Source organism: Pempheris klunzingeri, chromosome 11 (genome assembly GCF_042242105.1).
Source record: "Pempheris klunzingeri isolate RE-2024b chromosome 11, fPemKlu1.hap1, whole genome shotgun sequence".
In the NCBI taxonomy this organism is placed as follows: Eukaryota; Metazoa; Chordata; class Actinopteri; order Acropomatiformes; family Pempheridae; genus Pempheris; species Pempheris klunzingeri.
The window spans coordinates 21429744-21443414 of NC_092022.1; the positions used below are offsets into that span (position 1 = coordinate 21429744).

Genomic DNA, 13671 nt, shown 5'->3' on the forward strand with positions numbered 1-13671 from the left:
GAACCCACTTGGCAGCTCTGTGTTGTGTTTGTAGCACAGATGAGTCAGGGAATAATGCCAGATTGTCTGGTACCAGGTGGTGCAGATAATTCATTTGTCTGTTTGAGGTCAGTTAAACCTGAGCTGACTTTTTAATGACCAGAGGATCTGTGTGAGACGATGCTGGTGGAGCTCTGGTCGTGAGGTTTGACTGAGAGGCTGCGAGAACTGCGTCTGAGAGTAAATGATCACGAGAAGAAGAATCATTTCTCTGCATTGATCAAGAGATTGATCGAGTAAAGCTTTTATTTTCAATCAAAAGCGAAATTATGCACTTTTTCTTACCAACAGTGATTTGAATTTTGTTTTTTTTGCTTCCCGTGTCGTTGTACCTTCATTTTTTTTTTTTTTTTTGTCCGAATAGATTCGAAGGCTTTTGTTTTTATTTATGGCGGAACGTCCAGAGCAATAGTGCAATGATTATTTCAGTACAGATAATCTGTATTTTTTGTATTATGTTTAACAACAATGCAGATGGTATTTTTTTAAGCTGGATATATTTTGTTAGATTTTATTTTGCTGAGCACTCACACACTTAGCGTCAGTATTATATTCTCATTATGAGAAAGAGAGGCAATACTCCACAGTTTCATAATATATAAACACCAGGGGTAATTCTGGAAGGTGGACATTTTTGATAATCACACTGAACTAACATGTATTACTGTATATACAGTATTTGTATGTTAAAATGTCTGTTTATGGTAATCACGACTGGGCCTATATTAGATTTGTTCTTTGTTTATAGTGCATGGGTGGCCGTTGCCCAGGTCTTCCTACTCCCTCCTGCTTTTGCTTACTTCTGTGCCCAGTGTATGTGAATATTTGCCATTTAGTATTGCTGAATAACGTTGATATCCATGTTACAACAGTGCATGAAATGACATTCATGACAGAACTGGATGCAAACAGACTGAACACTCCTTTCCCGTTGTCTTCCATCGGCCGGATCATGTTAGTGCAAAAAGCTCGACGACATTGAACATGGCAGCCTGGCCGCTCCCCAAAGCTGTGTTTAATGACCCCGATTGTGCTCTGAAATGGTGTTTACTCCGACGAGTACTTGTTATTTGGCTCCTTTGGTGGCTCGGTGGTAAATGGAAGTGATCCAGAAAGTGCTGGACACAGCTGTTGGTTAAAGCATTGAACAGCCTCGCATGAAAAACTGTTTTCCCAAAGATGCTACTTGTCTTTGACAGATGCTTATGGGCCAGCGGTTCTCAGCCTATTTGTCATCCTGGACCACCAAACTGATCACATGGCATCAGATAAGATGTGAGATCAGATTAAGTTATTCCATAACTGTGTATAATGTAGGTTGGCAAATTAACAGTGAAGAGTGTGAAACCTTTGAACACAGCAGTCATTCTTATACATCCTCTTAGTGAGCAGGCATGAAATAGTAGTGAAATTAGAATATTTCCCATTTTTCCGGGGACCCCTCGAACACGCTTAAGGCCCCAGGTTGAGAGCCACTGCTGACAGTTTTTCAGAGAGCCAGCAAGTGTTTTACCGTTTCCTTTCTCATGCTATGGATCTAAAGGGACTGTTTTTTTCTCATAAGGGACTGTATGGAAAAAAAGCAACAGACTCCACCTATGGTTTTTAATATTTTTATTTTGAAATTGCAAAACCCTTCCCCCTAGATTCTTAAGTCATTCCTGCTTTCAGGCCTAAAGAGTAACTTAACGCCAACTTAAAGTCTAGTTTCTGCTGACCTTCAGTGGTTTAACTTCTCACCTTGCCGCAGTGACGTACAGGTGTATCCCACGACCCTGTGACATCACTGTTGGGTGTAGTTACAGGTGCAAGAGAGCACATTTCCGACCACACAGTGAAGCCGAGTGCTGCCAAATGGTGGTGACCTTCACTGTGTTGATTGTGCTGAAAATACATTACATTATAGCACCTTACCTTACCTTTAATGTTGTTCTGTATAATGTAGAACAATGTGAAGGCGACTGTTGTGTGCTCTTTAGAGAGACAATATTCAGCCCTTGTTAACTATCCAGGTCCACATTTACACTTTCTCACCACCGATCTGACATTATTATGATGAATCTTTGTTTACAGTAAATGAGATGACAAAACGAAGGCACGTTCACACCAGATATTGTCAGGCCAAAATTCCATTTCAGTTCATCGACTTTTTTTTTTTTGAAACAGAAATTTCAGACCATCCTCCTTTTATCCTCAAAATAACTTTTCCTCTTTCTGACCCCATCCTCCCCTCAAATAACGTTCATACAGTCCCTTACTTGAGTTTGCAGAGCCTCATACAGGTTTAACGGTGAAACGTTTTTAATGGACGCAGCGGCGACAGGAAGGGCAGCCCACTCGTTTTCTCAAAGCACTTTGAAAACACTTAAATCCAGCCTTTTCTTACTCTGTGCAGTACTGAGTGTGATAGCTCTGGCAGCTACACACCAACATTACAAAAAGTGGACAGGACATAGATTTTACTAGATGAATGATGTCATCCTTGACCAAACAATGATTTGCATTGAGCCATTGAAGGATTACGTGTTGTACAGTACGATGTGTCTACAGTGTCTCAGTCAGTAGGTTAACAAGTTGACTGTTGTGTATATAAAATAAAAAACTATTAACACTTTAACTGCTTGCTTCTAACATGCAATTTTTAACTTTCTTGTGTTTTTTCTGTCTCTGACTGTTACCTGTATGATTTCTTTGAATATTGTAAGAGAGAACTTGTGTCTCTGAATATACAGTACCTGTGCATATTAACACTACTACCTATGTTTGGTTTCGACTCTCCTTTTTTTTTCTTTTCTTTTGTTCAATAACTCCTCCCAGTGTCTTCTAAAATGGTACTGAAAATAAATGGAACACGTGACTAAAAGCTAACCTCTCCCTTTGCTTCTTTTCAAAGTGCTTCTACTGCATCTAACAGCATTAACAAGCTCCTCATTTCATGCATGACATCATAATATATTTAGCGTGTAAACTATAATATGAGTGCATGAAAAGAGTTTCAGCTTCAGATGACTATGTGTAACTTTACTTTAACCCTCCTGTCTAGCATTTGTAAACAGTATATATGCTAATGAATGGTTTACAACATACTATAATGTAGTTGTAAGCAGATATGTACATTTGAAGTGTTTACTAATATACCCCTTGTGTAACTGCTCCTGGGAAGCATCCATAACTGGTGTATTAATAGTTCATACATGATTGACAACACAATATGATATTGCTACAGTCATATTCAATGAGATATGATTACACACAAACAAATCCTAAGTGTGTTGTAAACATTTATTAACTGATGATACACATGAACCGACCATTCGTAGGCCTGTTTAAACCTCATGAAGATGTGGCACTTGAAGGGTTTTTGTTGACCTCAGCTGACTTTCAGCTACGTCACGTAGCCTTCATCAGATGGAGGCCTTGAGGGAAGAAAAAAGCCTATTTATGGATAAATACTACAATAATAATATAATGATGTCACGAACAGTGTACATATGTAACCCATTCTTCATATTCCTATAACAGGCACATTTTATATGATTGCAGCTGTGCTCTATTATAATGCAAATCATTCAGTCATCCATACAGCTGCAGTGCTGGAAGATGCATATTTTACCTGAGCCAAAGTAAAAACCTTCACAAAAAGTCCTGCATTCAAAACTTTACGTAAGTAAACAAAAATATCAATACAGAAGATTGTCAACAACATCTTTATGGATGCATCATGTGTTTTATGTGTTAATTCTGCATCGTAATTAGAACTGCAAGCATAAATCGATGAATCAATCAACAGAAAATTAACAACTATTTTGATAACTGAATTATTATTTTAGTAATCTCTTAAGTGCAAATTTCAAACATCTGCTGGATGCAACTTCTTAAATGCAAAGATGGTATGCTTTTCTTTGTCAAACGTGACGCTAAGCTGAATATTTTGGGGCATCATTTTCAGACTTTTTTAAAGACAAAACAATTAATTGACAATGAAATTACATAATCGTGACTTGCATGCCTATATTAGTTATTATAGGTGTCAGATAGTTGTAGTAACATAAAAAGTCCAGTATTTCTCTTCTGAAATGTAGTAGAAAGAAGCATAAGATGAAGATACTCCTCATTACTACCTCAAAATGGTAGTAAATACATACAGTACTTCAATAAATGTAGTAGTAAATTTCCATCTGTTGCAGATGATTCACAGAGATGTTACAGTTGTTAACAAAAAAAATCATAAACACACTTATATCTGCCCATGACTGCATTATAATGTGTTGTAAACTAAATATTTTTGTTGTGGGGATAAAATACAGAGTTACCAAGAAGCCATAGTCCCTCTAAAGCTTGTACCCTGTGATCTCTCGGCCTCCGTCTCTTTCTCACACTCACACATACATAAACAGGGAAAGGCAGGAATGTTCATTCCCCTTTTTAATTAGCCAAGCCTGGGAGCTCTCATGGGACACAAAAGAGTTCAACTGCTTTTGTTATGTCCGTAGATTCAGCGGTTACCATGGCCACAAGAAAAGCAAAGGCTCAGAATTTAAAGAGTTGAAAGAGGGGAGCTTCATGGTGCCTCCGCCTGTTTTTGCCCTTCCATTCATGAGGCCTTTTCTTCCACAGGGCTCCTCTGCTCTCTGTTTTCGTCACTGCTCGTATTCATACCTTCAGCATAAAAGATGTGTTGACTGTTTTTTGACTTTTTCTCTTAAGTAAAGTGTTCAAATGGCGCGCACACATCATTTTCATCATTATTCTCCCTTGTTTTTCTTCACCAGGAGACGCCACATACCTTGACATCTTCCGAGAGTTTTCCCACATGGCATCACACAACCCCGAGAAGCTGAAACGAAGGAGTGTGCACTTCCGACACTCCTTCAGGTAGTCGGCCAATTGTTTGGAGAGGATCAAAATCACATACTTGAAAAGTACAACAGCCACTTTCCAGAGGCATTTAGTCACAATTGGGGTTGCATTCAACATGACACGTGAGCCTGAGCCTTAAAGTCGAACCTGATCATAAAAAAAGATCATAATAAATTATTCCAGAGAGAAAAATATACACTTTATAGTTGGTTAAAGTGAAGACGTCGTGGCCATTTGGGGATTATCATTCATTGTTTGAAATAGCTGCATTTGATCTGCAGGAAGTCTTGTGCTGTTCTTAGATTAACATTTTATTTTGAAATGAGGATCTGCTGGTCTTTTCCTCTTGAATGCATTTTTAAATACATCATTTGCTTTTGTACAGTGTTAGAAGATAAAATGCCAAGCACTTGTTTTGTTTTTTTTCTTTTTTGATAAGTCATTATTCAGATCAAAACGTCTGATTCATTGAAGGATTTTCATTCATACTTTACATGAATACATTTTTTTTAAATCTGTAATGCATGCATTTACTCCCCACTATATTTCATACTGTAACTTGAACTCAGCTATATTGTACGGATAGAGGGCATCATATCATTAGTTAACATCATCAACAGTCCAACATCTTGAAGTCGCAGTGTTTATTTCTCTTGATTGAGTTTATTTTGTTAAGAGATGTGGTATTTTTGCATGGACTATGCTGGTCTAGTCTTTGCAATATTTTGTGTAAAATGTACTTTGCAGCACCACTATGAGATGCAGTGCCTGTGTTACTGTGTGCATGCTGGAGAAGCAAAATGGCTAATATATGTGAAGTGAACGGGAATACTGATGAAAGATGGATGGAAATAAACATTGTCAGTGTTTACACACATGCAGTAAGAAATCTCTGTGAAGTTTTTACTGGACTGCTCTGTATCGAAAAAGCACCACATCTCCATGTAGCTGAAATAACAGCGCCCTCTGGTGCTGAAGTGCAAGATTCATGATTAAAAAAAAAAACCTGACATTCTGCATGAAAAGAATAAGACTGGTTGCTCTTCTGTTTTAGAGTGGGGTTATCTTTACACCCTTCTTTTCTTTTCTACTTGCTTGGCTTTCTGGGGCATTTATAACATCACATCATTAAAACACTCTCTTCATGTGTGCTGGGTGACTAAGTTGGCATGACATCTTTTATTTTTCATCATCATTCATGTTAGAAATGACGGCTGAAGAAGGATTCATACAATACTGCAGCCGTGAGACAGTAAAAAGGATGAAGCAGGTGGACTGGCGCTATATGAATGCAGACCATTTATCATTTACCAGTTAAAGACCATTTGAAATCAAATTCAAAAATCAGATGAGTGACTTTAAATATAACAAATGAAACAATACAGCCCACAAAACGGCTTTTTTTGTCCTGTGTTGACTTTGGCATTATTAGAGGAATTTCTTAAAATAATGACTGCTATCCATTCTTGGGATTTAGTACTGCTGATGTTGCAGTACTTGGGATTATCTTAATGAACTTAACTGTTAAACCCTGATGTTATTATTGCTGACAGTTTGAAATACATCCCAAGTCCTCAGATGCTTTACTTGAGTAAAAGTACCAATACTCCACTGTAAAAATCTGCATTACAAGTTAAAGTCCTGCTCTTAAAGACTTGCTTTAGTGAAGGCACAGAAGTGAATCTACTCTTTAGGAAAACGGCCCCTATGGTTGATGTTTTGTCTTTATTTGGTGTGAAGGCCCTGTTGTACAGCAAGAAATGATCATTCTCCCCAAGTGAAGTCAAGTTTCACCTAGATGTACTAAATTTGGTACGCATGTATGCAATGTCCAGCCACACCCTATAACCAGCAGGAAGTCAGCCATTTTGAATTTCAAGTCAATTTTCAGGACATTTACAGGATCGTAAAGGGAAGCGGATCCATCTTAAGTTTGGTTGGTGTAATCTAATCACCTTGATGATGCTAAACTCTTTACCTTTTTAGGTTTCATCAAACGCCTTGATGATGCATTATTTGCGGCCTGCAGACATCCACATGCTAATTAGGGCCCGAGCACCAAGCGGTGTCAAAGTTCAGTGTCTCGCCATGAAACAGGAAGTTGTTAATAAATAGACTCTACATGATCCAATCAGCACCAAACTTGTCATGTTTGATAAAAGTCCCGCCCTGAAGACGTCTACATGTCAATATCCATCTACAGTCATAGCGCCACCTGGTGGCGACAGGAAGTGCTATGTTTCACACTATGACGTCTCAAGACAAGCCAGTTGACCAACGCAGCAACACAAACAGCACTTCATTTACAAAATACTGTTACTTGCTCTTCCATAGCTTTCTACAGAACACAAACCTTACCAGCACTAAGAACATCAGAGAAGCAAACCCAGTTTGGGTTCGGGGGGCAGACACCCTCTCTACATTTAAGAGTAGGCTAAAAACCTTCCTTCTTGATAAAGCTTATAGTTTAGGGCTGGACCAGGCTTTAGACCAGCCCCTAGTTATGCTGCTATAGGCTTAGACTGCCGGGGGACTCCCCATGATGCACTGGGCTCCTCTCTCCAACAAAACAGAGCCCTTTATATCCAGTAATGTGATAAAAGTCAAATATAGAAGTTGATAGTGGATGGCTACACAACCTGGATGTCTTGTGAATGTCACTTCCAGGTATGAAGAGGCTCTTAGGTCTAATTTTAGCTTGTCAGGGTAACATGGAGGGACTTGATAAGTGAACAAGTTTAAGAAACAGGTCCTGTAGACTTTAATATTCAGGAAACTGCTGCAGCTGGATCAGTTTAGGCTGAAATCACCGGATTCATTTCTTCTTCTTGTGTTTCTTCCTCATCTCTGTCTTCTTCTCCTTCCTTTTAGTCAGTGGTGGTAAAGTGTGTATGCACATTTACTCAAGTACTGTACTCAGGTATGACTTATGACTTATCAGGATGCATAGTTAGATTAAACTACATGAGAAATTAGATCCACCTTGACAGCTATAATATTAAAATGCTGCTTACATGTTAATTTATAATAAAGAGTACATTTACTGTTTTTCTGATCAACCCTCTGTACTTTTACTTGTAATACTGTGCTTTTACTTTGTAGTATTGCTACCTAATCATACCGTTCACATTGTTTTCATACCCATCAGATCACTCAGTGACTCTTCCTATTCTGTACACATGATGTTTCTCCACTCATATATTTGGTCTTAATTAGTCCCCCATCTGTATGAGACCAGGAGTTAGCTGTGATATTACTAACTTCTTAACCTACATGAGAAAGTCTACGACAATAAGCATTCTTAAATACCAATCAATGCAATGAAACTGGACTTTTATTGCACAGATGACTGAGTGCAGGGTTTTGCACAGAGAAGTTGTTATATAGCACAGGAGGGCTGCGAGCTGTGTGGCTGCAAAGTCTGCTGAGGAGGAGGAGTTCAAGGAGGCAGGAGAGCTCGTGGCAAAGTGAGGCGAGGTGGGCAAATTATACATATTGATATACTGTGATTATTTTTTATAATGGTCTATATAATGGTCTAAATGGGCTAAATGTTCTATACTTGCATCACCAGCAGTAGTGGTAGTAGTAGTAATAGTAGTGGATGGATGATGGAGGAAGTAGATACAGATTGATGCAAAGACACATAAGACTAGTTAGGAGGCAGCGGGTTAAGCCCAATAGGATGAATATGCATGTTGACTATTTTTACCCTTTACTGACATTATTTCATTCTTCAAATGTCCTCAGTGAATAGCAGATTAACTTGCTACTGTGATGTTCACTCTTTCAGGTCCAGTCATTATCAGTGTTTTTCATCAAACCCTGAAGAAAGTGAATTAGAGATCAATGTCAGGGTGTCTCTCCCAGTCCCAGTATCAATACATGCACCAGTCAGGCAAAGCACAAACTACGTCCTCAACACTGCACCATTTCCAAAACTAGTGAATGGTAAATGCACTTGTAACGCCCTTTTGGGCTACACTACATTTACATTCACAAATTCACACACCATTCATATTACGTGTGAGTGTATGATATGACCCAAATGTGAACTTATCAACAACAGTGCAGTGTTTCGGACAGTATGAATGTGTCTAGCCTGACTGGTGCAGAAATAATACTTTTGGGACTCTGGATCCTTCCTGACTCGTCTCCTTCACTTCCTTCAGGGTTGTGTGTCAGAAACAGCTGTGTACAGCTATTTCTAAACACTCACTTCACCAGAACTCCAGCCGCCTCTGGCCACTGATGAAATGTAGGTTGGATTCAGACCTGGACTCGTAAAGAGGACGAATGAAGCGAAATGCCAGCAAGAGACTCACATGCAGGACTACGGCTCGCTGCCTTCACCAGTGATGTGTCGGTTGTATTTGCTATCATCGTGATACACTGTGTGTTCTGTATTACAATCCTGCAGTAACACTACACAGTAGATACTACAACCTCTGCTTACTACTTACTACTACTACCACGACTGTCTGGCTTGCATTGCTCCCAATTCATTTAGGTATGGTTAGGGGTTAGGGGTTAGGGGTTAGGGGTTAGGGGTTAGGGCAGGCTAGATTAGATTAGCCTTGCCTAGATTAAATACATTTAGATTAAGGGATATCAAGTGGTTGTTTAGTTACTTTTTGGTGGTTGCAATGGTCTTTCTGATTCCTTTCTTTTGCTTTACTTCCGTTTACTCACAGTTAAAGGGCCTGCTGTCTCAGTCTGGAAGCTGATGCCTGATCTTAAACACATTTCTTGCCCCGGTGGATACTGACTTACGGGCAGTTCTTAATTTGCGGCCTCTCCCTCTGCCTCACTTTGTCTCTCCCTGTTGTCTCTCTCCACGTATCGTTTTTCCTCTCTCTCTCTCTCCTCAGCCTTTTCTGGTCTTCTAGCCACTTCTCATGCCACGTATTTCACAGCTGACTTCTTCTGCTGACCCGTGTGTCCTGAAACTAACAATATATGAGAGGTTAAGTCTGGAGTTCAGAGCCTCCCAGATTCAGACTAAATAGAAATACAGGTTCATACTTTATAAGGACTTAAACTCACACACACACATGTTTACTGTCACTGATTCTCCTGTTCGTACTGCAGCAAAGAAATCCCTTTTTAACTTCAGTGTTTTCATTACAGTAATGTTCCAGCTGGTAGTTTGGGGGCAGTTTTAACTATTTTCTATTAACTATTAACTAGACATATTCTTGGTAGCTTCATGTATAATAATACATCACATTTTTTTGTATTTTATTGCATTTGATAAACTGAATCTGCAAAGTAACTTGTAACTAAAGCTGCAGAATGGCAATTTTTGCCTCTGAATTAAAGTGGAGTCACACGAAACAGAAATACCAAAGTAAACTGCACCGACAATACTTGAGTAAATGCATGTATTTGTGAACCCGTCCTTTAATGCACAGATATGAGAGAACATATCCATCTTAAAATCTAAGTCTTGGCAGAGAAAGAGAAGAAGAGTATTTCCCAAAATGTTAAAAGCTTCATGAGATTTTGAACAGTTGACACTCGTCATGTAACTTAATGTGAATCAATATTTAAAGGAAAATACCAAATATTCAAACAGGTGAAGGCGACTGTGTGCTTATTGGAGGAAATGTATTCTTCTGTCAGACTTTATGTGAAAGGATGAAAAGTGACTTTCTTACCGTTGAGTGCCGTCGTCCACTCGCTCTCGTGGGTTCTGTTCACTTCATTCACCACTGAGACCCTCGCTCCGCCCGCACACCACCTTTTGAATCTGGTTGCCAGGCCAACACTCTCTGTCTCCTCCTTCTCCCTCTTTTGCGTCTTTTTCTCTTCCTCCTTCTCTTGTCTTTCTCTTTCCTTCTTCTCCCTCTTATGCTTCTCCTTCTCCTCCCTCTCCTGCCGTTCTCTCTCCCTCTTCTCCCATTTTTCTCTCTTCCTCTCCTCCTTGCACTGTTGATCTCTCTGCTTCTTCTCCCTCTCAAATCCCTCTATCTCCTTCAACACTTGTTTGTCTCTCTCCTTCTCCTCCCTCTCCTTTTGTTCTCTTTCCTTCTTCTCCCTCCTCTGGATGTCCTTCTCTTCCCTTTTCTCTCTCTCTTTCTCCTCCTTCTCCTGTCTTTGTCTCTCCTTCTCCTCAACTTTTTCTCTCTTCTTCTCCCTTTTTTCTCTCTCCTTCTCCTTAACTTTTTCTCTCTTCTTCTCCTCTTTCATCTGTCGATCTTTCTCCTTCTTCTCCCTCTCAAATTTCTCTTTCTCCTTCATCACTTGTTCGTCTCTCTCCTTCTCCTCCCTCTTATGCTTCTCCTCCTCCTCCCTCTCCTGTCGTTCTTTCTCCCTCTTCTCCCTCCTCTGGATTTCCTTCTCCTCTCTTTTTTTTCTCTCTCTCTCCTCCCTCTCCTGTTTTTGTCTCTCCTCCTCCTCCCTTTTTTCTCTCTCCTTCTCCTCCTTCTCCTTTTTTTCTCTTTCCTTCTCCTGCCATTTTTCTCTCTTCCTCTCCTCCTTCTCTTGTCTGTCCCTCTCCTTCTTCTCCCTCTCAAATTCCTCTATCTCCTTACGCACTTGTTTGTCTCTCTCCTTCTTCTCCCTCTCGTGCTTCTCCTTCACCTCCCTCTCCTGTTGTTCTCTCTCCTTCTTCTCCCTCTTATGCTTCTCCTTCTCCTCCCTCTCCTGTTGTTCTCTCTCCATCTTCTCCCTCCTCTGGATTTCCTTCTTCTCCCTTTTTTCTCTCTCCTTCTCCTCCCTCTCCTGTCTTTGTCTCTCTTGCTCCTTCCATTTTTCTCTCTCTTTCTCCTCCTTCTCCTTTTTTTCTCTCTCCCTCTTCTCCCATTTTTTTCTCTTCCTGTCCTCCTTCTTCTGTCTTTCCCTCTCCTTCTTCTCCCTCTCAAATCCCTCTATCTCCTTCAACACTTGTTTGTCTCTCTCCTTCTCTTCCCTCTCTTGTTGTTCTCTCTCCTTCTCCTCTCTCCTCTGGATTTCCTTCTCTTCCCTTTTTTCTCTCTCTCTCTCCTCCTTCTCCTGTCTTTGTCTCTCCTTCTTCTCCCCCTTTTCTCTCTCCTCCTCCCTTTTTTCTCTCTCCTTCTCCTGAGATTTTTCTCTCTTCCTCTCCTCCTTCCACTGTCGATTTCTCTCCTTCTTCTCCCTCTCAAATTCCTCTATCTCCTTCCACACTTGTTTGTCTCTCTCCTTCTTCTCCCTCTTACGCTTCTCCTCCTCCTCCCTCTCCTTTTGTTCTCTCTCCTTGTCCTCCCTCCTCTGGATTTCCTTTTCCTCTCTTTTCACTCTCTCCTTCTCCTCCTTCTCCCGTCTTTCTTTTTCCTTTCTCTCGTACCTCTGCCTTTTCTTCACCTCCTTATCCTGCATTTCTCTCTCTATCTTTTCCCACTTCTCCCTCTCTCTTTCCAGCAACTCTTGTTTTTCTCTCTCTTCATTTATCTCCTCCTTTCTGTAGGACCACTTCTGGACAGTCAGTCCGGCAGGGCTCCTCGTCTCTGTCCCATCATCATCATCATCCTCGTCCAGAAGAGAAGGAGAGTGAGCTCTGTCACTGTCACTCTGCTGTGACTCCTCCTCCCCACAAGAGTCAACATCTGCTAGAGCGTGAGGCAGTTCCAGCTCCAAGGATGTGGAGGAGAGGACCTCTCCAGGTAAAGAGGGTTCCTCCGTCCTCCCACTTCCGGCCGCCTTCATGTTGGTAGAAGGCTGGTTGTCTTCAGAAGACGAAGGGCTATCACACCTTCGTTTGGACTTCTGTCCGGAGAAGGAAGAGCCTGTGTCTTCAGGAGACTGAGGCCTTGTAAAGGACTTGACTTTAGTCTTGGATCAAAGTATTTTCTCAAAGTTCAGTTCGCGTTCTGACGTGGTTGTACTGCAGACACAGAGGTACACAACAATCAGTTCACTGACAGTCAGACTGTTTTTTTTCAAGTTGAAAATTCTTTCTTCACTAAACTTTCACAAACTGAACTAAAATGAACCGATCAGCATCTCTCTGCTCTTAATTACACTTTTTAGTCCAATAAAGTTCTACCAGAAATATCACTGCTGCAGGATGCTGAGAAATTGAAATCAAGTACTCCAGATTTACAAGTGTACCTGATTTATTACACATCTTAAATCATATTCATAAACATAGTATTGTTGCAACTAGTGCAGTCAATACAACGGATGATACTGAACTTCCACTGCTATGAAATCTGGTTATAATACTTAAACCTTAAATCTGTAAAAGATGTGCAAGGACTGCAAACTCTTCAGTCAATACAGTATGAAATTGCTTTTAGTGCAGAGAAACACTCCAAATGCAGCCCATTGTGTGCAACTGCACTTTAGGAAACAAGTAAAGCAGTTTTACAACTTAAGCAGCAAAGTTTACAACTTAAAATTTGAGTTGTGCTAGAAAAAAAAAAGAGTATTTGTATCCTGTGATCACAGCAACATATGTTCAGCTATACCTTATGATTTTTGGAGTGTAACCACTAAAGACAGCAACGTACTTCACAGAATAATGTAGGTAAAATACACGCACTCTCTCTCCAACACAAAACAAGCCAAGTAAAGAGTAGCTTTAGACGGTGAAAAGTGGTCTTACCTCTCTGAAGGTTGGTTCAGAAATGAAGACAGAATTCTGTCAGCCTGCAGATTCTCAGTTCAACTCAATCAGGAAGCAGAGAGAATGGAACGCCAGCATCCCGGTTCTGACTCTGCAGCATCACCAGTTGTTTTCTTTTAATATTGTTATGATGATTGTTATTAATCAAACAAACTCACTCATTTGACCCAAGAATGAAAGAA

General features: G+C 40.2%; 1 protein-coding gene across 1 annotated transcript in view; it reads left to right on the forward strand.

Moving 5' to 3' along the window:
• LOC139209966 (arf-GAP with coiled-coil, ANK repeat and PH domain-containing protein 3-like) overlaps positions 1 to 5775 on the forward strand; it is a 62471-nt gene extending 56696 nt beyond the window's left edge. Inside the window, exon 25 of the mRNA XM_070839904.1 lies at positions 4812 to 5775. Within this exon, the coding sequence (XP_070696005.1) occupies positions 4812 to 4918 (107 nt within the window). The 3' untranslated portion in view covers positions 4919 to 5775. The remainder of the gene's footprint in view (positions 1 to 4811) is intronic.
• Positions 5776 to 13671: the final 7896 nt, after the last annotated feature.